Genomic DNA, 27,997 nt, shown 5'->3' on the forward strand with positions numbered 1-27,997 from the left:
CAGTCACCGGACTCAATATTCCATGATACTATACGACTGAACTCAAATAAAAAACCATAAATTGAATGAAGTCTATAGTACAGATTTAAACGAGCTAATGCTAAATATGGCAGACGAATGCAACCCAGCTGATAGTATGTACAAGAACTTGCTTCAAAGCAGATGCCGATCGGCACAACCACACACCACATCTGCCGATATCTAATAATGACCTCGACACACCCACTATCTAGAGGGCGTATAAAACTCCACGTTTATGATGAAATACACAGGTCTAGCCCATGATGCTATCCCACAGTCTTCTGCCCCATCCATCCTTGGGGTTCGAGGTCTCCCAGTTGGTGAACTGCGGTCTGCCAGTGTCAAGATCCGCCTCAAGAGGACGAACAAACGAGGTGCGGTACCACGCCTTGTGTGCGATATACAAGACCACGAAGAGGACCGGGCAGATATAGGCAACCCAGAAGTCGGAAACGTTGAAGTGAGGAATCCAGGCAGTGAATCCCTGGGTGAAGGTAATGAGGAGGTTAAAGAACAATCCGTACCACGCCAGGTAAGGCTGGCCCCAGGACTTGTAAGGCAGGGTCTCGCGAGAGATGTCGCGAGCAGCCATCGCCTTCATGAAGGCGATGTGGCTGGCGTTGATGGACGTCCAGCAAATGAACCCAGCCACACTAGAGATGTTGACGAGCCAGTTGAACACTGTGGTTCCGGAGCTCGACACGTTCATGAATCCCAGAAGACCGAAGAGAGCGGTGAAAGCAACGCTGACGTATGGCACACCACGCTGCGTGACCCAGCCAAAGCAGGAGGGCGCGAAACCTTCCTGAGCCAATCCAAGAAGAACACGGCTACCACTGTACACATTGGAGTTGGCGGCGGAGAGAACGACCGTCAGAAGAACCGCATTGATGAGACTGGGAAGAACCTTGACACCAGCCAGATTGGCGGCGATAACCATGGGCGAGGCAGATGCGTTGCCGGCATCGCTAGCGAGATTGGGGTTGTCATAAGGCACCAACAGACCGATGAAGAAAATGGTCAAGACGAAGAAGATCAGAATGCGGATGAAGGTCTTGCGAATGGCAGAAGGGACAGTCTTCTGAGGGTTCTCGGTCTCACCAGCAGCAACACCGACAAGCTCGGTACCCTGGTAAGAGAAACCAGCCTGAATGAGCACCGCCCAGAAACCGACGAACTTCCCCACCGACAAATCAGAAGTGATCAAGTAGGGCGCAAAGGCGCCAGGGTTGTGCCAATACTTGAAGCCCAAGTAGCCCTGTCTGCCGACTCCGGCGTCAATGCAGATAGCGAAGATCATGAATCCCAACACAGTCAATACCTTGGTCAGCGAGAACCAGAACTCCAACTCGCCGTAAAAGCCAACAGGAAGAAAATTGATTGCTGAGATGACAACCCAGAAAACTCCGATAAAGATAGCGACGGACAGGTTCTCGTCCCAGTATTTGACGATCATACCGGTAGCAGTCAGTTCGACGGCGTAGGTCGACGCCCAATTAAACCAATAAATCCAACCCATGGCGAAACCCAAGCTCGGATCGACGAGACGCGCGGCGTAGGAGGTAAAGGCACCGGGAACGGGGATATAGGTTGCCATCTCTCCCAGGGAGCACATGACGGAGTACACGATCGAACCGACAAAGGCGTATGCGATAAGGGCACCAGCCGGACCAGCCTCTGCCAGCGCTGTTCCACTGCTAATGAACAGACCAGTTCCAATGGTTCCTCCTATTCACCAATCAGTTCCGTAACGAACCTGTAGGAGGGGACGGGAAAACAAACCGATAGCGATCATCTGCAGATGACGGTTCTTCAAGTTGCGCTTCAGCTTGCCCTCGTCCTCGTGATCACTCTCAATATCCTTTCCATTTTCCTGCGCCGATCCGAAGCGGCGTCGCGACCGCAGCCCGCTGTTGCTGTCGGAGGAATTGGGGTCATCGACAACACTCTCGACGCCCAGCTTATTCGCGGGGGCGATGTTGTCCTGTTCGCCCATGTTGGCGGAGGGATCGAAAGACAGGTCCCGAGAGCAGAAATGCTACCGTATTGGAGTAGGTAGCGTGCCAACGACTTCGACCAGAGAGCTTGGTTTGCAGAAAGTGTGCGGCGTCACAGTGGCAGGCAAAGGCAAACGTCAGTAGGATGGGGGAGGAAGCTGGGTTAAGTGACAAATGTGGCCCTAGGCAGAGTTTTCTCCATTTTCCATTATCAAACAAAATCTGGGATGGGTGCTGCTGCCACTCGGAACCAGCGCGCATCTTGCAACCATTGGATCGGCTTTTCGTCATGTTCCATTCGGTGGGAAAGGCGGGAAAGGGAAAAAACGAGAGAATTTGCCCCACTCCCTCGGCGGGCTGGAGCTCACTATTATGTAAAGCTCTGGGCGAGGGGGGGCGACTGTCAGTTTCAGTTTCACATGGATGGAAGTCATATTTATTTACTGTGTAGAGAGATAGAAATTGGATCCTCAGTTGGCGCAATTATTTGCTCACGAGCACGGGTCTCAAATGGTCGATGTAGGATTTAAGCTCGAATTAAGCATGGGAGTTCGTGATGAGTTCATACAGACCAAATGCTTATCGATTGGGATCACGTGGCTCATACTCGTAGTCCGACCGTTCGAGAAAATATCACGTGGTTGACACGCCCCGGCGGAACTCCGGTGGCGTTGTTTCCGACCGGCGCTAGAAGTCTGGATGGAATCAGAAGAACCTTCCACTTTTTGGTAGGCAAACTGTATGTGGCAGTAGGCACTTTGGCACTAGCATTTGTCTTCTCATCAAGCTGCCATCGGAAGTGCGGGTCCATCAGGCACCGGGAAAATTGGTACAGTACATTAGGGCCACTCCTTCGCCCTGAGTTCAGGGCGCCGGGGCGGTTGCTGTGTGCTTCTCACATAAGAATAGCGAATTGCCCACATAATTGACTGGCAGGATGGCCCGTAAGGAATTCGACGAGCGCACTGTGTAACTTCTGTCCTACGGGACTGAGTATTCGCTTCTTCGATACACCCGTACACTCGCTTGAATCTCGGTATGGCTGGGACTTCCTGGTGAACCTGGGCTGTCCGGATAAAAAGCCCAGGAAAGTTTTTCTTAGCCGATTGTCATCACCAATGGATATGAGTCAGGACAATTGGCAATTGTTATCAGTTTGCCTCCCCCGGACTGCAAACGCTGCAAACGCTGCAAACAGACGAGTCACCGGGGTCGCTGCTCGCATCACGTGACGCTATGTACATCACTTGAGTCATACACCGCCATCGACGATCGAGTTATATAGCCGGTCTGGATACTTGCTACAGCTCAATTCCAACCCCGACACAGCTACCTCAATCATGCCCGGCGCTTTCCGAATGACCGCTGCGCGGTGCAGCTCGGCCACCCGCCAGCTGCTGCAGCACCAAGCCTCGCAGACCCTGCCGCCGACCTCGCCCTTCGCGCCGCGCCATCTGCTCTCGATCGCGGACCTGACGCCGACCGAGTTCGCGACGCTGGTGCGCAACGCCTCGGCCCACAAGCGCGCCATCAAGTCCGGCGCGATCCCGCAGAACCTGCTGGGCGCGCTGACGGGCCAGACAGTGGCGATGATGTTCAGCAAGCGGAGCACGCGGACGCGGATCTCGACCGAGGGCGCGGTGGTGCAGATGGGCGGCCACCCGATGTTTCTGGGCAAGGACGACATCCAGCTCGGGGTCAACGAGTCGCTGTACGACACCGCGGTGGTGGTCTCGTCGATGGTCTCGTGCATCGTCGCGCGCGTGGGCCCGCACGCCGACGTCGCCGGCCTCGCCCAGCACTCCTCCGTCCCCGTCATCAACGCCCTCTGCGACTCCTTCCACCCGCTGCAGGCCATCGCCGACTTCCAGACCCTCCACGAGACCTTCACCCCGAAGGCGCACCACCTCTCCAGCCTCGGCCTCGAGGGGCTGAAGATCGCCTGGATCGGCGACGCCAACAACGTCCTCTTCGACATGGCCATCAGCGCCGCCAAGATGGGCGTCGAAATCGCCGTCGCCACCCCCAAGGGCTACGAGATCCCCGCCCCGATGCTGGAGCTCATCCAGCAGGCCGGCCAGAACGTCCAGAACCCGGGCAAGCTCATCCAGACGAATATCCCCGAGGAGGCGGTCAAGGGCGCCGACGTGCTGGTCACGGATACCTGGGTCTCGATGGGCCAGGAGGCCGAGGCCCGCAAGCGCCTCCAGGACTTCGCCGGCTTCCAGATCACCCCCGAGCTGGCCAAGCGCGGCGGCGCCAACGAGGGCTGGAAGTTCATGCACTGCCTGCCCCGTCACCCCGAGGAGGTCAGCGATGAGGTCTTCTACAGCAAACGCTCCTTGGTCTTCCCCGAGGCCGAGAACCGTCTGTGGGCTGCCATCTCCGCCTTGGAGGGGTTCGTCGTGAACAAGGGCAAGATCGAGTAGATGGGGAAATTTGGGATCGTGTACTTTTGAACGAAAAAAAGCTCCTGTTTCTGTTTTAATGAGCGTGTATAAGCACTTTATCCGGTGGAGTATGTTGAGGCGGGAGGGGGGGTGTCTAAGCACTATTCCAATGAATTGCATGGACCCGAATTTGAGTCCTGAGGCTATTTTGATTTCATTCAAGGCTCATATAAGTGTGCGGTAATAGGAGGTTAGTGTCTATCGTTTGGTAGATAAGAGTATTCATGCATCCGTCACTTGAGAGAGATGTGCATTACAGGCTTGAAACTCGCCCAAATTCAGACCTTCGTTTCATGCTCAACAACATCGGTATATCGTATCTCCAACCTGGGAGTATATGCGGGCTATGTAGAAGCTAATTACTCATCGGTGCTCGATCAACGCACTTATACGAAGCCATTCTTATAGGGGTTCACCCGTCACGCCTAATCTTTCGGTGGACCATCTTCCAGCACCAACTGGCTCCGTCTCACCGACCTTGACTTTCCCTCTGCATCCGCGCCTGCCAGCCATCCACATTACTCCGACGGATCCCCAGGGTCCTTCGCATCGTCGTTGGCGGTTGGTTCTGGACCATTGCCATTGTGGTCGTGTGGAACGTGCTGACGGGCCGAGATAGCTGGTCGGTACTTGCAGAATATGTATTCATACTGCCAGCTGATGTCGGCTGAACAGAAGTTTCGTGGCTGTTCTGGACTAGAGACTTGGGCATCCGCGAGAGGTCCGTGGGCTCGGCCAGCCACGTGTATGCATTCGGATGCGATGGTTCGAGGGCGGGTCGCTGTGGTTGCAGCCGCTGCACTTGCGGTCGATGCATGGTGTATGGTTTCGGAATCGATCCTTTCGCCGCGGCATTCGTCGGTCTCGTCTGAACTGGGGGTACAGACAACGTCCCTCTCTGGCCTGACACTGAGAGAGTTTTGGCACTAACCTCGACCTCCGGCGTAGTAGCTGGCGAGGAGGGCAGTCCTAGGAAGCTGGAAAGTGTCTTCTGGGAAGCGTCGGGCCTACGACCGGGACCACTGCCAATCGCCTTCCTCTTGGCACCGGGTTTTGCGGTGGCTGGATCCTCGACCACGGCATTGCTTGCAGCGATGTAATTTCGGGCTGATGAGAATCCTAGGGATGGAGTAGGAAGCCATGTGTCAGTTTCAGCAGTTTGCGGCTGGTCAAACCGCTTTCTCTTCGAGTACGGCCCCTCGACCATTGCTCTCCGATCACCATATTGAAGCGAAGGATCGACTTGCTCGTATCCTTCCTTCGTCCACCGGTCATCAAACAATGATGTAAGTGTGCTTTGGGCTTCTTGTATGGCTACTTCCTCCGGTTTAGGTCGATGCAGGATGTCTGCGATCCCATGAACGACATCGTCGCTGAAGACAGGGCCGACCAAGCGGAACCTATTGCCGACTACTTCCTCCGGAAGGAAATTGGACAGTTTGGTCATCTCGCCTCCCTGCGACTGTTCGAGGGGCTGGCTCAAGTAGAGCAGTGCTTGCGCTCGGGTCATTGCTACGTAGAGCAGCCTCCGTTCTTCGTCGGAGTCTTCGGCGCGTGAGTGGGGGATGCTGCCATTGTACACGGCGGGAACAAAGACAACGGGCCATTCGAGTCCCTTTGCCGCATGGATGGTCGAGATCGTGACTTTCTCGTTTGAGACATTCGCTTCCGAGCCTTCCTCTTGCAGTGTGACCTCGCTGGACAGCGCCACATTCGCGAGAAACCGAGACAATGCTTCTTCCCCGGGGTGCGCCTGTTGCTGCTCAAGGCCCTCTATCACCGGGAGACTTTCGGTTTCGGGATTTTGGGCGTCTGACCCAGATGTATCGTCTGCCTGGGTCAGCAGCTCCTCCACATTGGCCCACCGGTTTTCCTCATTAGATCCGTGCAAGGTTTTGAGATACTCTCGAAAGTTTAGTTTCTTAATCACGTGGTCAAGGAGGATCCGTGGCGATGAACTATCAGTGGTGTCACTGAGCTTCTTCCGAGCAGATTCGATAATTCCAACAAATGTGCAAAGGCCCTGATTAGTGAGCTTTGAAAGAGTGCAATCGGCTGACCGGTGGCCTTGCGCGACACCCTTGATATAGTCCCAGAGTGGCAATTTCGCTTTCTCGGCGCCGGTGGTGAGCGCCTTGATTGTCTCTTCTCCGATTCTTCTAGACGGCGTATTGATGACACGGGTAAGGGCTTCACTGTTCTGCGGATGACTGATGACCCGGAGGTAGTCCAGAAGCAGCTTGATCTCGACTCGGTCAAAGAATTTCGAGCCTCCAACCATCCGGTACGGAATTCCATTCTTTCCCATTGCTGACTCGATACGTCGAGAAAGAGCCGCCGTCCTAAGCAATACGGCAAAGTCGGAGTAATTGAGGAGCTTGCCTGTCGTCCCGATACAACGTTTAATCTCGAGCACGATCCATCGCGCCTCAGCTTCGGCATCTACCAGTTTCCGCAGCACAGGCATGGTTCCCACGCTGTGTGTTGGCTGCAGCTTCTTCGCTGGTCTGGAGGTGTCTTGCTCGATGACATCCTGTGCCGAATTCAGGATAGACCCAGACGACCGATAGTTGTTCTCCAGTAAGACAACAGATGTGTCGCGGTATAGTTTCTGCATGCGTGCCAAATTCTTGATCTCTGCGGAGCGGAACCCATAGATGCTTTGATCCGGGTCGCCGACGATGGTGATGCGCTTGTTCTGGGATGCAAAGAGATTCATGAGCTCATACTGGATGAGGTTGGTGTCCTGGAATTCGTCTACCAGGACGGCTTGGATATTCGAAACACATTTCGGATGCTGTCTCAGGAGGTCGGCGCATCGCACAAGCAGGTCGTCGTAGTCCAGCAGATTCGACTCCGCCAGGTGCCTTTCATACTCGCGGTAGACCTGGACGAAGTCCCATTGCTCCGTGGTCTTGTTCTTTGTCTGTATCCTTGCTGCAACCTCGTCTGGACCGACGCCCTGGGCTTTCTGGCGAGAGATCCGTCCTCTAGCGGCTCCAGGCTCGATACTGACGCGCAGCCGCTTGATGATTTTCTGCCCATTGTCACAAGTCAATATAGCTTCACCATGAAGACGGTCGCGCGAAGATCAACAAGAAAGAGCCTTGACCCACTTTGATGATAGACGTACTGTCACCGGAGTCGGCGATCCCGAAGCCTTTCTTCAATCCGATCAAGTGGCCGTAAATTACGAGATACCGCCGGCAGATCGAATGGAAGGTTCCCAGGAGCAGTCTTTTCTGTAAGTCCTCACCAATCAACTTGGTCAGCCTCTCTCGCATCTCCCGGCTGGCTTTGATAGTGAACGTGCAACAGATGACATCTTGAGGGCGGTAATTGTGATGCGCCAGAAGGTACGCGACGCGCGCCGTCAGGGTCTTTGTCTTGCCCGAACCCGGTGGCGCGAGGACCTGCAAGATAGAAGCCGGGGATGTCACAGCAGTGGACTGGGAGTAATTGAGACCATCTAGGATACAGTCCATTGCTGATCACCCATGAGTTGCCGGATCATCGATAAGATAATGATTTGGGTATGATGAGGTAGATGTTGTTTTCTGGTGACGCGAAGAAGACGCGCTATCATGTGACACGGGCAGCTGGAAGTCATCGTCACGTGAATCAACAACGCTCTCCATCTTAATGTTTTTGTTGTGTAACCTTATCAAACCACTCTTGAAATATGGTCTAAGAAGATTAGAATGTAGCGGAGATGGTGTACCTGACCTGAAAGTATTTGACAAAACTCAAATTGTGAGGTTTTGCTTCCAGCTGTTGCGGGTCTCTATGACCTTTTGACAAGTTCAATTTTATGTTTTGCGGATTCCAGTATTCCAGTTTTGACTGAACAAGGCTTCGCGAAGACTTTACCAGAGCTTTACTATGCTCTCATTGAAAGGCATATGCCGAGACTAGTGTTGCAAACCGCAACAGGCCATGTCCTAGTCGGCTATATTATAGTGGTTTTACCCGTACAAACTCCTCTTTGCAGAGCCACTTGGTTTATCAGATTAGATCATCAGATTAGATCTGCGACAGAATGTGTTCAGCAGAAAGAAGGAGGACAGCCTAACTTATTTCCTGTTCTCCCTAAGTTCCAATGCTTTATTCGAGTTGAAACGCCCCGCTGGGTTCTCCCTCCTTCATCCTTGACTAATGACAATCACGCTTGCTAAGTTCCTCAGCTCAATAGCCGCCGAGAGTGATTACTTATTTCATCTAGCCAAGCGGGTCTCGCCTTGACAGGCTGGAATCAAGGCAAGCTTCGTATTTATCCATCCCGCCTAGGCAGGCTTGCTGTCATTACTCTGTTTTTTTAACGATCTTCTGGTACTTGTCCTGATGGAACAGATCGAATTTTCATAATGCTCCTCCCAGGCCAGAAGCCCTTTTCATTTGGAAGCAAATTCCAGTGAAAAGGACACCCAAGTCTTGATATTGTGGATATCTTCGTCTCTCGGAGTGATCATCATTCCGAAATTGATTCCCTCTTTGATCTCAATTCAGATTGTGACGGTACAGTGGAAACAACATAGTCCACAACCTTACATGACTCGAACTAGCCCGAACGACAGTAATCCAGGTTCACTGTACTGTACCTTTAGCCGAGGCAGCACAGATACTTCCGAGGGTCTCGAGCGCAAGGCCTACTTCTCGAGACGTACATTTACCAGTTGGCCTGTCAGGCTTGATCCGATTGATAATTCCGAGAATCCTACCAGGATCGCAGACTGCAGTCGGCAGGGTAACCAAGATAGGCAAAATCGGGTGTTGCCGTCCATCAGCCAAGTATAATCCTTGCATGTATGGAGTTTGAGCGGATGAGAGACTTTTCCTTTGGCCTACAGTTGCAACTGTTTGATCCACGTTTTGTTCTGCATGGTGGCCTGTGCGGTTGCATTGCATGTGAGACAGCTATGCCTGCGTCTCGGGACATAATGGCATTCTTTGAAGGTGGTAACTTTGCGATTGGAAGATGGTATTACTTGTTTTGTCAAATCCTGTCTGGTAATCTCCATACATGGTTTGGTTGTAATGACCTCTAATGAATTCAGTTCAGTCACTGATGAGCAACGTCTGCAGGCATGGCATGCATGACATTAGGGCTGTATACGTGGGAATTTTTCGAGACATATCTCTGAATAGTGAGTCTTCTGGGTAATGGGCAGTAATTAAATACTTGCCCCAGCTTCTGTTTGTGCTATAAGCAGGACTTGCACGGGTGCCCCTAGTATTGGGGCGAAGTATGAAGCAGCCCGTATGATACAGATGACGTACTGTACTGCCAATCTGACAGATTACAGTCATAATGTAACCTTGGTTCTGCTGTACCGAATGTTATCTGATCCGGTAAATTACATACCAGGGGTTTGATACGGCAGTGTCGAGGAGGGGTAAACCTTGGAAGGCATGGCCCAGCCGGGAGGGGTACTTGATCTATTTTTCTTTCCATCTTTGCTCTCCCCCTTCATCAATCACTCAGTCTCCTGCTATCTCCGACAACATTCCGATACTTCTTCTAGGCACTTCGGGCAAGAACGTCAAAAGTGGAGTCGGGTCAGGTTCTGGGTCTTCCCGGGTTGTCTCTCTTCCTGCAAACCGCACATCTGCAGAATTCAGTCCGACGACCGATGTGGGGATGCGACTGGGTTTAATATCATCTCGGTCCAATGGTGGACTGGCCACTCCAGTCCGCAGCCAAGAATCGCGCGAGTCCAAAGATCCATTCCGACGAGGCCTTCACGACGCCCCATTGGAGTGATAATGCAAAGTGGATTCCGCGACCGGTTTGAGACAATGATGAAATTGAAGCCCCTCTCTTCTCCCCCGGGCTTGACCGGATAGATTTTTTTTAATCTGATAAGATCCCAGGACCCCCGGCGGCTGGCTCCTTGTTTGTGTCTTGCTCTGTCTGTTAGTTTTCTCATCCATCACTTTCCGTCACAATGGCTACTGTACGGCGTCTTCAGCAGACTTTGTCTCACTTCCAGTCCCCTCGGACGACTCAGCAACTCTCAATCGTGCAGGGTCCCACAGAGCCGGCTTTGCTGGATATCACTTTGGGTGAGCTGCTGACGCTCCAGAGCCTTCACTATGGCGACTACGAATGCTTGGTCTTTCCCTGGACGGGAGCTCGCTGGACGTATACCAACCTGAACGATGAGGCCGACCGGCTGGCTCGGGGCCTGCTGGCGATGGGAATCCAGAAGGGCGACCGTATCGGTATCATGGCCGGCAATTGCGAGCAGTACATCGCAGTCTTCTTCGCCGCGGCGCGCGTCGGAGCCATCCTGGTGGTGTTGAACAATACGTACACTCCTTCCGAGCTCTACTATGCTCTTGATCATACAGGTTCGTTGCTATCCGCTTGCTTGATTGACAGCAGCAATAGCTGACTTAAGCGCCGTCTTCCTTCAGACGTTCGTGTGTTGTTTATGACCCCTCGCATTGGCCGTCACTCTCTGGAAGAGGTTTTGGAGAAGATGGGTCCCAAGCCCAAGCAAGCCGGCAACTCTGTCGCACTGGAGGAGATTGTCATTCTGCGGGGAGAGTACCAGAACTTCAGCACTTACAACGACGTCATTCACCGCGGGTCATCGCTCCCCAGCTCTGCCTTGCCCAACCGCGAAATGGAACTGAGCCCCGCCGATGTCTGCAATCTCCAATTCACCAGTGGCTCGACGGGAAACCCCAAGGCTGCTATGCTCACACATCAGTAAGTATTCAAAGCTAGATGGGGGTGATGCAAGACATGCACACTCACCTACATCAATCCGCTGGTGAGCATCTTGACTGACCGAAGCTGCGTCTGATAGTAACCTCGTCAACAACTCGCGCTTCATCGGCGACCGCATGGACCTGACCTCCTTCGACGTCCTCTGCTGCCCCCCTCCTCTGTTCCACTGCTTCGGCCTGGTGCTGGGCATGCTGGCTGTCGTGACCCATGGATCCAAGATCGTCTTCCCCAGCGAAACCTTTGACCCCAAGGCTGTTCTCCACGCCATCTCCGACGAGAAGTGCACCGCGTTGCACGGAGTCCCCACGATGTTCGAGGCTATCCTGGCCCTCCCCAAGCCCCCCAAATTCGACACCCGCAACCTCCGCACTGGAATCATTGCGGGAGCACCAGTCCCTCGGCCCCTGATGAAGCGACTCTTCGAGGAGCTGAACATGACGCAATACACCAGCAGCTACGGTAAGCGCTGATGCTCTGGGAGACATCCAATTACACAATTGATTAATGTGTCTTCTACTCTGAACAGGTCTCACCGAAGCGTCTCCCACATGTTTCAACGCGCTCACCACGGATACCATCGAGACCCGACTGAAGACAGTAGGCAAGGTCATGCCTCATGCCCGGGCCAAGATCATCGATGCCGAAGGCAACATCGTCCCTGTTGGTCAGCGCGGGGAGCTCTGCATCGCCGGGTACCAGTTGACCAAGGGCTACTGGAACAACCCGGATAAGACGGCGGAGACTCTCACCACGGATGCGGAGGGCACGACCTGGTTGAAGACGGGCGACGAGGCCATCTTCACACCGGAAGGTTACTGCACGATCACCGGTCGCTTCAAGGACATCATCATCCGCGGTACGTGACTGACCCCCTCTTCGTCACTGTTACTATATCAGACCATCAAACGACTAATGTTGCGGGAACAGGCGGAGAGAACATCTACCCCCTCGAGATCGAGGAGCGGCTCGCCGCCCACCCGGCCATCGAGCTCGCCTCCGTCATCGGCGTCCCCGACCAGAAGTACGGCGAGGTGGTGGGCGCCTTCATCGCGATCGCCGCCGGCCACGAGGCCCAGCGGCCGTCGGTCGACGAGCTGCGCAACTGGACCCGCGAGACGCTTGGGTGGCACAAGGCCCCGCAGCACGTGTTTGTGTTCGGCGAGGAGGGCATCGACCGCACCGTCCCCGTAACGGGGAGCGGCAAGGTGCGCAAGGTCGACTTGCGCAAGGTCGCTGCTCAGGTGTTGGAGCAGCGCGGGCAAGCTACAGCTGCAGCTACGGCTTGAGCCTGGGGTGGGATGGGATAGATTTGGATTTTGTTTCTGGTTTAAAATGTGATAATACCCTTTTCTTTTCTTTATAAAAAGTCTTCAGTAGAATTGTCTTATGCCTAGTGAATTATTGCCAGTGTTTGGGAAACGCGATACAGCGAAGCTTGAAGAGCATTGTAAAAGTGAAAGACCCGTTCGAAAACAACAGCGTCATCGAGCACCCATGAGGAAAATCCCAACCTCGGAACCCAAACGGATCAGATGTGGTGTCACTCCATCTGATCTGATTAGATGATATGATCATCTAATCTGATTGGATAAAAGTCCGCGCCCCGTGGTCGACCCGGCAGACGGTGGGCATCCACCCTACCTGCCCGCGCTGCCATGCGCCGCCAGAACACAGAAGAAAAATGCACAAAAAAGACCCGAGGAAAAAGGGATCCACTTCTCGGCAGCCTCGCACGGCAGGAGTTTTGTCACTTCTACCACTCGAGAACTCCCCTGGAGAGTAAAACCAATCATCCCCATCGCTCGTTTCTTCACAGCTACGTAGAACCTCATCCAGAGAGTCAGCCAATTCCCACCGGGTAAAAGGCATTGGTGCAGTGACGGGCTACAGCGGTTAAGGATTAATCAATCCACTTGCGCGTTGGATGGAGTGGGGGGAGAATAGAGGGGAAAAGAGGGAAGGAAGGGTGGCTGGCACGATAGTGAGTCAATTTCGAAGGATTTCGATTTCTTGTCCATGGATGTGTGTGTGTGGGCGTGCTCTTGTGGGCAGTGAGTGGCTTCTTTTCTCTTTCTGGGTGGGTGGATATTTTGGGAGGACGTTTGGGCTAGTTCTGTTACGGGTGGGGACTGCGTTGGGTCTGAGTATTGTATTGTTTATACGACACTGGTGAGATTGTATGTATGTACCCGTATTGAGATTCAAGGAAGGGTAATTGTGTATTGTAATGCACGTTCTCTATTGATGATACGTGCAGGATGTAGTATAAGATTGCTTACAGTCTATAAATAAGCGGACTGGCTCTGCTTTGGATACCGTACTGTGCAGTGCAATCCCTGAATGAGATTTAAGGATATCCACCTTTGCATTGTAGATAGGCTTATTTGAATGAACTTAGTTTCATCAACAGCAGATCTAGTAGTGTCGGCCAATTCAAAACTAGTAACACCCTAGGCTAGATTGCCCTTACAAGGAACACATAAGTTAATTCTAAGTTATCGTCCAGTCTACCGATCCATCTTCCATCTTTATTCCTCATTGAACACCAGAACCACACTGTATAATCTTATCCAGGATACAACTTACATAATACCACCTCCCAGCTCGACCACATCAAGAAGCAGTAGAATACGCCCTCCCATAGAACCCAACCCATACAACCACTCATCCTATGCGCACCCTCCGACCCACGAAACCCGGCTTCTCTCCTTCTTCCGCTCACATAGCCACACTCATTCGAATTATGGCGAAAACTCCACCCCATTTCAACAATCATCCGATATGGTGTAGTGGCTAACATCGCCGTCTCTCACACGGCAGCCGGGGGTTCGATTCCCCCTATCGGAGTTCGCTTTTTTGGTGTGCTTCGCTTTTGCCCGCGACTCGCCTGGCGAGGATGGAGATCTTATTCTTATCTATCCTAATCGAAATTCGAGTTCTGGGGAGTGATGCAGCATTCCTCGGCAGGTGGTTCCGGCCACGGGCCGTGGTCGCCCGCGCCTTCTCTTTTCGTGTGGTGGTTGGCGTCGCCGGACCGGCACCACGTTTGTACAGTACCTTGTTTGCTTGGGCTTGGGGCTTGGGGCTTGGGTTTGGGTTGAGGATCTTGAGGACTTGGGTTGAACTTCGTGATCTCTAGCCTATCAAGGGTGGTTGATTCCACCCGCTGGATTATACGGGAATACTTAAATGGTACCGTACAGATTTTGCCGGTGCACGGTGGATGTTATCATCCATGCAACCCTGGTATACAATGGCTTCTCAAAGCAGTGCATGTGTAAAATCTACAAGGTCTATAATCACCACTCCACCAAACAGCACATGCAATCTCCAGAGTCGGACTCCTCCCTAAACCCGAACCACCTTCCCCGGCTCCAACTCAACAACCTCCGTCCTTCCCCCAGCAACAACCTCAACAGTGACCGACGCCATCGCCTCAACCTCCACCGGCCCATCCGTCCCCCAACTCACCTTCACCTCCCCAGCAGGAGTCCACAACCACCCCTCCGCCCGCTCCACCAGCTCCCGCCGCGGCTCGATCCGGATCCTTGGAGCCCCCGCAAACCCCGGCGTCACGCCAAAGACCTGCGTGACCAGCTCGTTGACCGGACAGGCACTCCAACCGTGACAGTCACTGCGCGCGTTGACGTCGTCCTCGGCCCAAGTCGTCAGATTCTCGGCCATCATGGCGCGCCACGGCTCGAGCAGGCGGTGGAACACCTCCGCGTAGACGCCGGCCTTCTCGGCGGCGCGGAAGACGTAGAACTTCATCGCGTAGGAGCACTGCGGGAGGAGGGGGGACTCCTCAACGCACCGGCGCATGAGGCTCGTCGCTGCGTCGCCCGTGACGGTCTCCGATAGGATGGCGAAGATCTGCGTGTGTTGGCTGTATTGCTCCACGCCGGGGCCGTCTGTGTATAGCCCGTCCCGACCCTTGCAGTGCCGGTTCACGGCGCGGCGGAGGGCGTCGGCGCGGGCGCGGTATTCGGTGGCGGTGTCGTTGCGTCCTGCAAAAATGCAGAGGTCGGCGGCATGGAGGAGGGTCATTGCGTAGAGGAGGCTGTTGATGGTTGCGGCGCCGGCGCTGTGGGAGTGGTAGGCGGGCGGCATGCACGATTGGAAGATCTGGCCGGGCACGAACCATTCCTTGACCCAGTCGACGAAGGGCCAGGTGATTGGCTCGAACTGGCCCACCAGCCCCCGGCTGTCGAGACGCTGGTCGAAGTGGTTCAGGATGCTGTCGACTGTACCCAGGTACCGGCGGACGAGGGTCTGGTCGCCGAAGTACCGCATGTGGTCGTGCACCATCAGGATGAAGTAGAGGGAGAACTGCGGGATCTGCTTGAGCGGGAGGCCCGTGGGGTACTGGGCGATGATGAGGCCGTCGGCGGTGCGGCTGGCGTGGAACTCCTCCATGGTCTTCCGGGCTAAGCGGTCGTCCGGCGAGAGCTGGTAGTTGAAGAGCATCTGGAGCCGCGAGTCGGATGCGAACTGGTTCTGCTCGTAGAATGGACAGTCCTCGAAGGTTTCGTGGCGGCAGTTCTTGAGCGTGTGCAGACTTATGTCCCAAATCTTGGTGAGTTCGTCGCCTGCTTGGATCTTCGTCTTGATGTCCAGTGGGTACGATGTCTCTCGCAGGGATATCCGGTCCAGCGTCAAAGGCTGGTCGGCCGTGGTGATCTCGATCTGCGCGTAGCGGAAACAGCGGAACCAGAATGGCTCGAACGAGTGCGTCTCCCGGCCAGCCGTAACAGTGTAATAGTCCCTAGGCCCGTAGAGCCGACCGCTGACGTCCGCGCGGTTGGCCTTGGTTCGTGGCATGGGAAAAGGAGCGGTATCCACCCCGAGATCCTTCTCGTAGCACTCCGCATACAGCATTGTGATCTGTGCGCCAGACCCTCCGCTGAACGACAGGTTGATGAAAGCAGTCATGAGTTCGTCCACGCTCAAGTCGACCTTTACGCTCTCACCCGCCGGAATGACGACAGGCTGACCACTGGATACGAGCGCCTGCCAGTCTTCCGCTCGAGCTACACCGGATGACTTGGCGACTCCATCGAAACCGCACGGTATCTCCGGCAGCGGAGGGATCGGCCGCGGGCTAAGCTGCCAATGGCTCACAATGGGCATCATCTTGACCGCGTTGGACTGCACGACAGCAGCCTCCCATGCGGAGTCATCGTATCCAGCGTCCTGCCAACCACACAGGGCCGGATCCTCCTCGACACGCTCATTGTTCGCCATGAACGGCGGTCCCAGCAGGAAATTCCACTCCGCGTGCGGAACGATCTGCACAGACCTTTGCTCCCGGCATCTCCACGACACATCGCTGGAGATCGGGACATCCTATAAGCTCCTCACGTCAGCAAAGTGTGCTTGTGGCCGTGCAGGAAGAAGCAACAGAAGCAACGCAGGCATCGGAACCCCCGCACAGCAATCAACCTACCTCATCCGTCGAATACAGCATGAACCCCGGCAACGGCGAGCTGACGATCGAGGAAGAGCCGGCCACGATACTCGAGTAGCGCAGGACCCGGGCACTGATCACGTTCGCGCCGGCGGCGAGGTACGGGCGAATGTCCACCGTCTCATAGTACCACTTGCCGGGATGCGATTTGCAGGGGCCGAAGCTGACGCTGCGCCCGTTGACGAACAGGCGATAGCGACTATCGGCGGAGACGTGCACGAGGCATTCTTGGTCACTGCGAGCGGTTCCAGACCATTGGAATGTTTTGCGGAAAAGAAAGTATCGTCCGGGCTGGTTGTCCTCTTCCAGGTAGTGCGGGACCCAGATCCATGGAGCGGACAGGGCCCAATTCGTGCTGGTCATTCCTGCTGGTGGTAGTGGTGTTGCACCTCAGAGGTTCGATACATGATTGTGAGGGAGAGGTGGGCGTTGGACAAGGATGGATTGATTGGATTTAAGGAACAGCCGTGGGGAGCTCGGATAACCCGCTCGGTCAACCATTACCCCGGATGATCCCCCCGCACTCGGCTATTCCGGCTTTCTGACCAGCCCTCAATTGGCGGGGTATGTACTGGGTTAGGTACTACTACCTAGGTATAGTTTTGTGTGCAGAAGACTGTACGTAATGAGAGGCGGGGATCTATGCTCATGTTGCGCATTGTGCATTCTATGTCAAGCGTAATAGTACATCTAAGCATCCGCTAAATCCAATCAATCTACCCCCCTCACCCCCCCCCCCCGATGTGGTTTTATGTGGTTTTATACAAAATTCAAACTCTTCGAGCTTCTAGACGGATCGCCAATCGTACCGGTTGTAGTCCTCCCGTACCGCCTCCCCTTCCGGGACCTCCGTCGGATCAGCTGGGGTGGACCTCTTGTTGAAGGTCTCCGGCGGCGCCCACAGCATGTTCCAAACCTTGGGATTACGCAAGGAGCTCTGCGACTGGAGCGGGCCGAAGCGGAAGGTGCCTTCCTGTTCTCCCGACGGCAGACGCATGTAGTAGCGCATGCTGTCTGGGATCTCCTCACGGAGATGGCTGACCATGATGAGGGCCTGCTCATCGGAGAGACCGCCGAAGCGAGACTCCGGGCCAAGCCCATTTTCAAGGAAGTCAATGCACTTGTCGCGTAGACCGATGGACATTCCGGAGAATGGCTCATCGAGAATGACGATATCAGGTCGATGAATCAGAGCGCGCAGGAAAAGAACAAGCCTCTGAATGTCGACAGTTAACTGCCCAAATGTGGCCGTGTCGGCCCATTCCATCTCAACGCCAGGGGGATGAAAGTCCTTTCTGAAGTGGTGAATTTTGTGTAACGGGAACATCTTGCCGGTGTTTGCCGTAATGACCCCTTTTCTGCGACCTGGGGTATTGCGTGGGAGCGCGAGGGCAGCGCCGAGTTCAGGCTTGAAATGCTCCAGGACGGCTTCCACGTCCAGATCGCGCTCAAAGTTCATCTTCGGCCGCGACAGAAAGGTCTCAGCAAAGCCGGATTCGATGGCTTCACGCAGGGTTAGCTGACGGGGAAAGAAAGCGTGGACTTCGGGCGAGGAGTGACCGATGCGCCGCTGAACCTCAAAGATGGAGATGCCCGGTTTGCCCTCTTCAGGGAGACGTGAGCGGCCGAAAAGACGGACGGGAAGCGCATAAGTCTGAGGATGGTCGGAGGTGATGAGCGAGAGCAGCGTCGTTTTGCCGGATCCGTTGGCGCCGAGGATGGCCCAGCGCTGGCCGCGACGCACCGTCCAGTGGAGACCCTCTTTCGACTCGCCGTCAACAGACTGCGACCATTTGCCTAGGACCGCCTTGTCTCCATACTGCACGCGAACCCCTTCCATTTCGATCAAGGGCTCGCCGCCCCGGGGCGGATGGAGCTTGGGTGGCGCGGAGCCTTCGGACAGAGAAGATGGCGCAAAGCCCCTCAAAAACTCCTGCATGTATTCTCGGGTCACGCTCAATGACGATTTCACTAAACCCCTATGGTAGCCTCCTTCGGTGTTTTTGTTCAGCTTCTTGTAGCTGTCCATGACATCCTTCTCATACGGTGGAAGGGCATGAATGAGATGCGTGCCGAAGCGGCGGGACTGAGCAAAGTATGACCATACAGTAGTCAATTGCTGTGCAAGTGTGCGACGCCCCGCGTATATCGCGGCGTGGCCGTCGCCGAGTATGACAAGATGACTGATCCAGTCTGGCAACGGGTCTTGTGGGCGGAAGGCGAGAATCAACCGCGGTTCTGCCTTGCGGGCGAGGCGGCGGAGGAGTTCCGACATTCTTGTGGTGGATTCAGGATCAAGGCCCACTGAAGGCGATTTGAATCAGTGGGTGATTCGGCACCGGGGAACATGGGCCAGGAAGCGGACTTACTGAAAGGATCGTCAAGAAGTAGCACTTCCGGCTTGTGAAGCAGGGCTTTGGCGACCCGGGCTCGTCGCATTTGACCGTTGCTCAAGTTGGCCACCGGCATGTCCAGAAGCTCATCCAGCCGCAGATCGTCGATGACCCGGGCGAGCAGCTCCTCGTCATCGACGGTACCACCACGCTCCTCCGGGAGCGGGTTCAACGAGGTCTGGCCGCGGAGAAACTGGCGCACTGTCCAGTCCGTCTCCTCCCGCAGGCTCTCATACCGAGCACTCAGATAGGCGCCCCGCGTGCCCCCATTGGCTCCGGAGCCTTCCCCGCTAAACCCAAGGTATCTGATCGCATTCTGTGGGAATCGCGCTCGGGGGTTGCGCCGGGCGATCTCATCGCTGAGAAGGTACGGGTAACTCCGCCCGTTGGGGGGATCAGGTATGTATTTGCCGCCAAGGATCTCGAGGAACTGGGTCTTGTCAGAGCGCCCGACTATGGCCCAAGTCTGAGCTTCAAAATTGTCCTCCTCCAAAGGCTCGGTCGGCAGGGTAAAATCGACGCCTCGGAATATGGGCGCGTTTGTGCGTTGGGCTTTGTCTTGGGGCGTGGGAGCATTCTTGTAAAAGGTCGCGTTCTTGATAGAGATCAGCGGCGGAGAGAGAGAGGATGAGAAGCGGATCGATTGTGAGAGCGGTACTGACCGGAGAGGCCGTATTCTGCAGGCCCGCCGGAGCATGACGGTGCACGTATCAAAGAAACAATGCTGGAATTGAAGCAGAGTCAAGTCGATCTGAGCGCATGGTTGGATTTCGCCCTGATCGGCCGGTTTCGGTGGGGAGGAGAACTGCAGGTCCGCACGTGACGTCACGTGTATTTACTCATGCTATTGCCTCAGGCCGCCACGCTTGGAATTGGCCCGTGCTGCCACTCAGGTATCAGCAGATATTAATGTGTGAGATAGAAAATCATATCCGTACATTTTATGAAGGAAAAGATGTGATTCAATATTTACATGAAAGTTAAACCAAGTGAAGAGGAAGAAGAAGAAGAAGAAGACACAAAAAGACCAAAACCGAAGGCCAATGCGGGCTTAGCGCCGTTGTTCACCTCCCTGGACATTCTTCCAAGAACCCGCATAATGATGCGAGACCAGGTACGGGCCCTGGTCCTGGGGGTACCCGCCCTGCAGTGCTGCATATGCCGCCTGCGGCAAAACTAGCACGTCCCCGAGCAGTCTCGGCTCATGCAAGCTGGTGATATTGGACCGGTCCACCGTCTCGCCCAGCGTATGCGAGAGACTCCGGAGTAGCGCCACGGTGATGGCCTGCGGACCACTCGCGTCCACCACGTCGGGAATCATTTCCATCGTCACCCCGGAGAGCGAGACATTGTGCGATTGTGCGATTCCCTCCATTTGGTGCATCACATACTCGATCGCCGCCTCGAAGTGATTCAGCCTGGGTTTGGCCATCATCGTCCAACTGGCAAACTGCCATCCGTCAAACTCTAGTCCGACTACCACGTTGACCTGCTCCTTCACCCAGATGTTGCCGTCATCCTTGACAAATACGTCGGGAATCCATTCCGCGATAGGCGCCTCGCAAGTGACATCCAGGTCGCTCCAGATGCCCCCGTCGGCGTAGAGAATCAACAAGCGAAGGAGATCGGCGCGGATGATCGGAACCTGGATCTGTTGATAGAGATCTGCCACCTCGGGCCAGTCGTCCCGGAAGGTCTCTTCGACGTAGGCAAGAGCACCGTCGTCGGAAAGGATTTCGTGCCGGAGGGACGGGTTGAGCGCATGCCACGATTGGATATAGGTCTGGATGTCCGGAGAAACGCCTTTGGGACCTGACTTCTGCCACAGCTTCATAGGAAAGGCGGTTGGAGTTGGGGCGGGGGTTGGAGTCGCTGCTGAGACCGGGAGTGTGGTCCAGGTGGGCTGAGTGGCGCTCGTTGGTTCAGGTGACGGAGTAGAAGTCGGTGATAAGAAGGCCTGTTGTTGCTGATCCTGTTCTTGTTGCCCTCGTTGCTGCTGTTGGGCCGGGGTTGTATTTACGGCAAATGTACTAGTGACCACAGGCTGGTGGAGGACGCGGTGGAAGAGATAGAAGTTGAGGAGAAGAAGTGTCGAAAGGGCCAACGTGACCGGGCGGCTGAGCGAGAGAATCATTCTGATCGATTATTTGTTGTCGTGGAGGGCTTGAATTATATAGTGAATTGGTTCATTCCTTTTTGAGGCGTGCGGTCTGAAGCAGTAGTAGTAGCGAAAAGAGGTCTTGTCGGGTGATTGTGGCAGAGCGATAGTGGTGTCATAAAGATAGATGGTAAAGACTGACTGCACGGTTCATTGACCGATATAGCGATAGACAAGAAAGCAAAGCTAACGAAAAGGTTCGACACAAGCAAAGAAATAGGCTATAGGAAGATTAGGGGATAAGGTGGGATGGGATGAGGTTCATCCCAAGATAAAATGGGGGGGGGGGGGGAAGTGAAGTATCGAGTAAGTGACCACAAGAGAGCGAGGGCGACAACCTATAGTTATCTTTCATTCGGACATGACTGCATATGTAGTAAGATTAATGGATTTAGCCAGGGTTCGACTGGGTCGAAGGGTCGGGCTAATATCCTTTCTCCTTTTAATCTACTCGAGCAGATTGTGCTTAAGTTCGCTTTAGCGTAAATTGGATTTGCCTCGCCCATTTCCTGATAGGGGCGGTTTGGGTGAAGGCGGGCGACAAGTGGAAAAGCAATTGCGGGCTAGTCGTTCCAAGTCGGCAAGATTTGCTCCCTGAGATGGGCCTGTCTTACTTGTTGTGGTGCTGAGTACCGTATAGGTAGTAGGGTGGTATTTCTTGATTTCCACCAGAGTGGATCCTCATGGGTCTCAAGCAAATTGCTCGATCCGATGGGCAGATCCATTGGAACCGTTTCTTTCACTGGCCGGTGAGGAGTGAAGAGGGATTGAGAAGCCTGGAGAGCCGATCGAGGTTCCGAATCAGGGTCTGGCATGTTGGCAGGTTACAAGTTACAAGTTACAAGTTACAAGCTACAGCTGAGGGACCCTGGCTCGATCTCTGACATGCTAAGCATTTGATGGATGGAGCATGACGGGGTCTGAGTCTCTGAGTCGGACCAATTTGGCACGCCAGGTGGACGGGTTGGCCTGAGGCTAGACTAGTGGCGCTAAGAAGGAAGAAGAGGAAAAGGACTCGGGAAAAAAGGGTCTGAGCCGGTTCCGGATGCTGTCGCATTTGCTGATTTGTGGGTAACCATTTGGCTCACTGAGTTCCGTGGATTTAGCGAATGTGACCTCGTATTTTTATTTTTATTTTATTTTTATTTCTCCTAGGCTGATTGCTGCTGTCGTTGAGCGTGTGCTGCACTGCCGGGCAGTCAGTAAGTTAGCTAGTCTAGTCTTGCTAACTTCTTCGTAGTGCCCACGTCTCGCGTTCTGGACAGTCCTCGGCCCTTGCAGAGCGGAGCGGCAATGGGCGGTTATTTTTAGTCACCTTTTAGTCACCGGAAACCCGAAGCTAAGTTACCGTACGTACAGTACACATAGAATTCGCATGTGCCCATGATCAACTGTGACTTATGTACTGTATTTGGTACAAATAGGCCCTCGTTTCCTCGTTGATACTTATCCTGGGGCCTCAGAAGAAGAACAAAGAAAAACGGATATTTGGGCATATAGCAGGCAAGGTGGGAGGCGCGATGGCTTCCATGCAAACAACGCAAACAGGTCACCATCAGGAAAAGAAAAAGCGCCCCGTACACACTGATAGAGATTGACAATTATCCACAATTGTTCACTGAGCTGAGCAGGTTTCAAAGGAGCGAAAACAACGTTGCGCATAGGCCCTGAAATCCAGATGGAGGAGGGGTAAGACTCGGAGCCGCCCCCATTAATTCGGCCCCCAGTCTGCCGAGGAAAGGGGCCGTTTGTGGGTGGAATGGATAAGAAAGTGCCAGGTACTGTGTTAAAGTCCGAGTAGATGCTAGAGTCCAACACGCTTGGCAGTTTAATAATTGTGGCCGTGATAGGTTGATGCTCGGTGATGGTACATGCTCCCCGCATATTCCGAATCAGCATCGGCGTAGATCGTCTGCCGGCGATCCTCCTCGGGAAGGAGCTCCTTGACCTCCCATGTGTTGGGCTTGATTCCAACAGAGAACTCGAGGTCCTCTTTCGTGATATAGTCCCAGAACTGTATGCCGCCGTTAGTGATTCAGTCGGTCACAAAGAAATAGCGTGTGCCTACCTTGTACACCATCATGACTGCTAAGAGATTGCAAAGGGTTGCGAAGAAGAGTCCGTCCATATAGTGCTGTACATTGTCGCATATCGCATCGCTGAACGCATAAAGAAGGACCTGCCCGCATATGAAAACCACAAGGCCGAAAGCAATATGGCCCAACGGCCAGCGGTCCTCGAGAGTGTTGAGGACAAGCAGTAGCTGCATGACCAGGTAAATCACGATGAAGATGGCATTCACAAGGTACAGCACAACAAACATGCCGATGGTGTTAGTAGGACCGAGGCTGCCCCACGACTTGAAGGTCGCGAGGGAGACAAGGAAGGAGACGACAAACATGGCCGCCGAACTGAGTCGCACGAGCCAGACAGATAGAGTGGTGCCATCTTCATAGAGCTGGAACCCTACAAAGCCGTTGATGAGCAACGAAGTACAGAGTGCCGAGGCCAGGCCATTTTGCACAGCAGTAAAGTAAGGAAACGAGCTACTTCCTGGGGGGGTCACGCCTGCATCCAGAATCAAAGAACACATAGTCAAGAGCAGGTAGATGTAGAAGAAGGTCAAGATTTCCTTGCGGCCTGCATGCCATCATGGCACTTCGTTAGTGGATCTCACAATGCGACGGAGGGGATATACAACAGAGATGACAGGCTCATACCGACAGCAGTGAACTTCGACCGAATGTGCAGGATCATGATCACCGTCATACCAAGGGCGATAATATGGACAAAAGAAGCGGCGCCCTCAAAAATGATGGTATTGGCCAATTCGATGTTGCGCGCATAGCAGTTGGGAATGATGCCTGTTAAGCCGGATATCGAGGATGGAGGGCCCACCAAGGAGCACAGAGGCAATGGTGCCTTCTCACAAATTGAATCGAAGTCGCCGAACCCCATTTTGTCTTCGAAAAGTTCCTTGAACAAGAAGCGACGAGGAGGATAATGTCACCGGCGATCGCCTGGTCAGAAGAGGTTCGTTTGTAAGGTAAATAAGATGGGCGGGCCTCCGACCCGGTCTCCACAACAACAGGTGTGACAAAGAGTTGGGCCTCGCACTGCTCCTATTACCGGGCAGCGCCTGGAAGATGCCACACAGCTGGGAGGAGAAGAAGGCAGTGAGAGGGAGATCTCAAAACGAATGTGAAGTGGATCGTGAAGACCCTGTCAGGAGTGTCGGGGAAGAACAGATGGAACGCACACACGAGGGGCTCAGGGAGTGGGAAGATGAGCCGGGGACCCTCTTTCTTCTTCTTCCCCCGTCTGGTTTGCAATAGCGCAGCACATCACGGGGTGGAAAAAGGTGTGCTGCTATTTTAGGAATAGTGTGGGTGTGCCAGGTGGCTGACACACCCAGCACGTGATGACGGAGATACCCGCTATCTACGCCTGAGGTATCCGGCATCTCATGCTCTCCCGGGCCTGCGGTGGTGTGGACTTCCTTTTGTGTACAGTACCTTCATTTGTTTGTCTTGCCAACTACTCTACTCACAAAATATCTGGAGAGCAATCCCCCTCCAGCTGCATTCACTTCCTGTCTGCTGACTGAGAGCTTTGTTTAGCTCAGAACAATGGATGACAAACAGAAAGAATCAGGTCAAGCCTGATCATGTGCTTTGTTGTTTCGGTGAAAGAACAACTACGACAATGTCATTGTGGCCATCAACCAGATCATTCATGCTCAGATAATATGCTCTCTTTCTTGTCACAGCAAGTCCCGAGAGACGATGCCAGGTGGAAGGTTGTCTGCGGAGATCCGCTTCTATCTGACCTGCACAATTGAAGCTCAACCCGAGTCCCAGACGGCCTCCGGTATACTTCGGCAGCCATGGACAAAGGGCCGAATATTATAAGTAACAATTGTTCGCATCTTCCCCTCTCGTTGACCACCTCGATAGTCTGTCATGACCCAATATACCAAAACTTATCGGAACAACTGACTTCAAACGCACATTGCGACTTATTTATTCATTTCGAAGACCCCGGAGTCCGTGACTCGTGTGACATCAAACATAGACTGATCTGTTCCTCTCTCCACGAATGCCCCAAGAATTGACTAACCAATATACAAAATCAGAAGAAAACCTCAATATGTCGAACTACAACAACAACAACAACAACCGCAACAACAACCGGAACAACAACCAGAACAACAACAACCGGAATAACAACAATAACAACAATACTAACAATCGCAACAACAACGATAACTGGAAATATAACAACAGGAACAACAACAACAACAACAACAACAACAACAACAACCGGAACAGCAACAACTGGAACAACAACAATAACAACAACCACAACAACAACAATACCAAAAACAACAACAACCGTCTCTCTGTGCACGAACTTCAGCAGGACAAGGAGGTCCTCAACCATCTCCGCGACAGCAATGAGTCGCCTGAAGTTAAGGCTGAGTGGTTCTACCAGACACTCAACCAGAACAAGTCGCAGCTGACCCAGGCGGAGCAGCATGCGGTTGACCTCGACACGGAGAACACCCAACTCAAAAACCAGCTGCTAGCGCTGACCAATGCCCTGACCGAAACAGAGAAGCAATGGCGCCACAAAGAACAGGCGTTGCGCCAAGAGCTCCAGGCGAGCAAGAAAAAGAGCAAACGGCACGAGAAGAACTTTATCAAGTCGAAAAGGGAGAACGCGAATCTGAAAGTGAGGACCGCGAAGCAAGAAGAGCTGTTTAATCAGGCCCGGGAGAGGTGTCGACAGATGGGCCAAAATTCCAAGCATCGTGATAAGAGCTTGAAAGACTTGCAGAACCAGCTTGTGCGATACAGCAAGGAAGCAGGAGAGGCGAAAAAGGAACTGCATGAAAGTCTGCAGAGAAACAGCTATAGTGACGCAAGCGTCGAATCGCTGAACGACAAGTTGGAGGAGGAGAATTCGTGTCTGAATGAGAAGCTCCGCCGTGCAGTTCGAATGGCAAGTGCCCAGGACGACGCCCTGCACCTGGTTGCGAAGGGCAAGTCGAAAGAAGAGATACAGAACAACAACAAAAAGAATGGCAAGAATAACAGCAAAAGAAATAGCCAACAAGACGACGAGATGGTTGATGTCCTGGATGAAACGAGCCAAAGTCAAGCCCTGCAGGGATTCAGCCAGCGATTAGCGGCCTTTTCTAACTACGCCAAAAACTCCTTCGGGTTTGATACAACCCACGATCATGGCATGGCGGAGTCGTCGGCGGACCCGCATAATGACCCCCAGCCAGGGGAGAAATGGTGGCGCGCGGGGGAGCCAGAGACTGAGGAGGAGAAGAAAAAGAGAAAGAAGCGGGAGATCCCCGCGAGCATGGTTGCCCAGCTCTGGAACCGACCCCGTGAGAACATGCTGGTGGATCAGGGCTCCAGCGTGTGGGTGGAAGAGCCCCGGGTGCCGCTCTACCTGCCGCCGACCCCGACTGAGCCTCGATTCGAGGCGAGATCGCGTAAGCGGGGGTTCGCGGACTTCAATCTGGATGGCGAAGCCATGGCTCCGGACCCTATCCTGGAGATGGGCGACCGCCTCAAGCGCATGCGCATGGGCGACTTGGAATTCGACTTCGAGTGGCCGTCCCAGGCGCCGGAGAGCGGATTCATGGCTATCACGAAGATGCTGGACGACATGAACATCTCGCGGACCTATCTCGATGAGATCACCCCGGAGACGGCGCTCGAGCAGTTCCTGGTGGTTATCCAGACCGCGATGACGACGGAGATACAGCGGACGCCGACGATCGAGGAGCTCCTCGAGAAAGTGGTCTGGTACCTGAAGGAGGCCTCGGCCGTCAACTTCGGCCAGCTCCAGAGCCGGCTCCAGGACCAGAAAGCGCACCCAGCACCACCCCCACCGCCCTTGGTCCCCGAGGCGCGGGTCATCTCCGTCAAGCAGCCAACCGAGCAGGCGTCTACAGCCCCGACCAAGGTCCTCCCGCGCGAGAAGACCAAGTTCGTCGGCCCCAGCTACCTCCCGCCCACGCACAAGCCCACCATGCTCCGCAGCAGCTTCCCCACCACCGCCAAGGAATGGACGAAGCTGTCCGCCATTCAAGACTACCGGGAGGAGGCCGAGGTCAAGAAACCCGCCGACCCGTCTGAGTACGAGTATGTCCTCCAGTCCCACGAGGTGCGGGACTTCCGGAAGTTCAGCGGCGCGATCGACTTCGACCCGCCGAAGAAGCGCATCTGGCTGCGGCGGCTCGGCTACGTCGGGGGGTTCTGCGCCTTGGCCTACATCGCTCTGTGCCGATGCAAGACGGCGCAGAATCCGGTCTCGCCCTGGATGGACTCCAATGAGGTGCCCCTGCAGCTCTTGCAGGTGTTGCGCAAGCGCCACTTCGACGAGCGCGAGATCGTGCAGATCATGCGGTATGGTGCGGCGAAATTCGCGGATCTCAATCCGGGGATGCTGGGCTGAAACTATACGGTAAGTTAATGGGTGGCATAGAGGCAAAGTGGTCAGAGGTGGTCGGCTGGATCACGCCGACCCTGACTCTTGGGCATGGGGATCCAAGTATGCGTAGCTCGTGATCTAGATAGACCTATACCGGCAGTAGCGGTGAGTATGGCCATGATGCTATGAGATCAGGTAATACGTACAGAACCTATTAGACGACCGAGCCCACCTCTGCAGACACAACGACTGCAGCGTGATGTAGATGGTATAGAACAGGCGTCGGATTGAGTGGGAAGGCCTCGGGGAAGGGTAATATTAA

At 54.2% G+C, this 27,997-nt stretch overlaps 9 protein-coding genes and 1 non-coding gene across 10 annotated transcripts; 4 read left to right on the forward strand and 6 right to left on the reverse strand.

Annotated features, from left to right (window-relative positions):
- Nucleotides 1-274: 274 nt before the first annotated feature.
- On the reverse strand, nt 275-2,017 carry BO66DRAFT_404229 (amino acid permease; the record flags this gene model as incomplete). Its single annotated transcript, XM_025648921.1, has 2 exons — nt 275-1,749; nt 1,804-2,017. 2 exons carry the CDS (start codon nt 2,015-2,017, stop codon nt 275-277), a joined length of 1,689 nt encoding a protein of 562 aa, XP_025500925.1.
- A 983-nt stretch (nt 2,018-3,000) lies between these two features.
- On the forward strand, nt 3,001-4,716 carry argB (ornithine carbamoyltransferase). The gene has a single exon (XM_025647924.1). It carries the CDS (start codon nt 3,359-3,361, stop codon nt 4,445-4,447), a length of 1,089 nt encoding a protein of 362 aa, XP_025500926.1. The 5' UTR covers nt 3,001-3,358; the 3' UTR covers nt 4,448-4,716.
- A 2,644-nt stretch (nt 4,717-7,360) lies between these two features.
- Nucleotides 7,361-8,008, reverse strand: BO66DRAFT_163202 (UvrD/REP type DNA helicase). The gene has a single exon (XM_025642234.1). It carries the CDS (start codon nt 7,951-7,953, stop codon nt 7,534-7,536), a length of 420 nt encoding a protein of 139 aa, XP_025500927.1. The 5' UTR covers nt 7,954-8,008; the 3' UTR covers nt 7,361-7,533.
- Nucleotides 8,009-10,413: 2,405 nt separating this feature from the next.
- Nucleotides 10,414-12,490, forward strand: sidI (putative long-chain-fatty-acid-CoA ligase; the record flags this gene model as incomplete). Its single annotated transcript, XM_025650551.1, has 5 exons — nt 10,414-10,819; nt 10,886-11,183; nt 11,284-11,663; nt 11,731-12,060; nt 12,132-12,490. The coding sequence occupies 5 exons, from the start codon at nt 10,414-10,416 to the stop codon at nt 12,488-12,490; spliced, it is 1,773 nt and encodes a 590-aa protein (XP_025500928.1).
- Nucleotides 12,491-13,979: 1,489 nt separating this feature from the next.
- Nucleotides 13,980-14,051, forward strand: BO66DRAFT_t252. Its single transcript has one exon. It is a non-coding gene; the product is annotated as a tRNA-Glu (tRNA).
- A 501-nt stretch (nt 14,052-14,552) lies between these two features.
- Nucleotides 14,553-17,034, reverse strand: BO66DRAFT_380191 (putative rhamnosidase B; the record flags this gene model as incomplete). Its single annotated transcript, XM_025645892.1, has 2 exons — nt 14,553-16,550; nt 16,651-17,034. 2 exons carry the CDS (start codon nt 17,032-17,034, stop codon nt 14,553-14,555), a joined length of 2,382 nt encoding a protein of 793 aa, XP_025500929.1.
- Nucleotides 17,035-17,417: 383 nt separating this feature from the next.
- BO66DRAFT_430899 (putative ABC transporter) lies at nt 17,418-19,815 on the reverse strand. The gene is made up of 2 exons (XM_025650552.1): nt 19,041-19,815; nt 17,418-18,975 (listed from the first exon to the last, which is right to left on the reverse strand). The coding sequence occupies exons 1-2, from the start codon at nt 19,759-19,761 to the stop codon at nt 17,459-17,461; spliced, it is 2,238 nt and encodes a 745-aa protein (XP_025500930.1). The 5' UTR covers nt 19,762-19,815; the 3' UTR covers nt 17,418-17,458.
- A 309-nt stretch (nt 19,816-20,124) lies between these two features.
- Nucleotides 20,125-20,904, reverse strand: BO66DRAFT_287157 (glycosyltransferase family 32 protein; the record flags this gene model as incomplete). Its single annotated transcript, XM_025643137.1, has 1 exon — nt 20,125-20,904. A coding segment is annotated over one exon (780 nt), but the record flags the coding sequence as incomplete, so codon positions are not given.
- Nucleotides 20,905-22,914: 2,010 nt separating this feature from the next.
- Nucleotides 22,915-24,263, reverse strand: BO66DRAFT_163259 (chitin synthase export chaperone). Its single transcript, XM_025642235.1, has 3 exons — nt 23,943-24,263; nt 23,291-23,862; nt 22,915-23,236 (listed from the first exon to the last, which is right to left on the reverse strand). Exons 1-3 carry the CDS (start codon nt 24,178-24,180, stop codon nt 23,051-23,053), a joined length of 996 nt encoding a protein of 331 aa, XP_025500932.1. The 5' UTR covers nt 24,181-24,263; the 3' UTR covers nt 22,915-23,050.
- Nucleotides 24,264-25,215: 952 nt separating this feature from the next.
- Nucleotides 25,216-27,997, forward strand: BO66DRAFT_163284 (uncharacterized protein). The gene has a single exon (XM_025642236.1). It carries the CDS (start codon nt 25,321-25,323, stop codon nt 27,697-27,699), a length of 2,379 nt encoding a protein of 792 aa, XP_025500933.1. The 5' UTR covers nt 25,216-25,320; the 3' UTR covers nt 27,700-27,997.

Source organism: Aspergillus aculeatinus (assembly GCF_003184765.1).
Source record: "Aspergillus aculeatinus CBS 121060 unplaced genomic scaffold BO66scaffold_45, whole genome shotgun sequence".
In the NCBI taxonomy this organism is placed as follows: Eukaryota; Fungi; Ascomycota; class Eurotiomycetes; order Eurotiales; family Aspergillaceae; genus Aspergillus; species Aspergillus aculeatinus.

Coding starts and splice junctions, on each gene's coding strand:
- argB (XM_025647924.1), top strand. CDS start 3,359: ATGCCCGGCGCTTTCCGAATGACCGCTGCGCGGTGCAGCTCGGCCACC.
- BO66DRAFT_163202 (XM_025642234.1), bottom strand. CDS start 7,953: ATGGACTGTATCCTAGATGGTCTCAATTACTCCCAGTCCACTGCTGTG.
- BO66DRAFT_430899 (XM_025650552.1), bottom strand. CDS start 19,761: ATGCTCCGGCGGGCCTGCAGAATACGGCCTCTCCGGTCAGTACCGCTC. Junction 18,976..19,040: donor ACTTCTTGACGATCCTTTCA/GTAAGTCCGCTT, acceptor AATCGCCTTCAG/TGGGCCTTGATCCTGAATCC.
- BO66DRAFT_163259 (XM_025642235.1), bottom strand. CDS start 24,180: ATGGGGTTCGGCGACTTCGATTCAATTTGTGAGAAGGCACCATTGCCT. Junction 23,863..23,942: donor GTCGAAGTTCACTGCTGTCG/GTATGAGCCTGT, acceptor GATGGCATGCAG/GCCGCAAGGAAATCTTGACC. Junction 23,237..23,290: donor CAGTCATGATGGTGTACAAG/GTAGGCACACGC, acceptor GGCGGCATACAG/TTCTGGGACTATATCACGAA.
- BO66DRAFT_163284 (XM_025642236.1), top strand. CDS start 25,321: ATGCCCCAAGAATTGACTAACCAATATACAAAATCAGAAGAAAACCTC.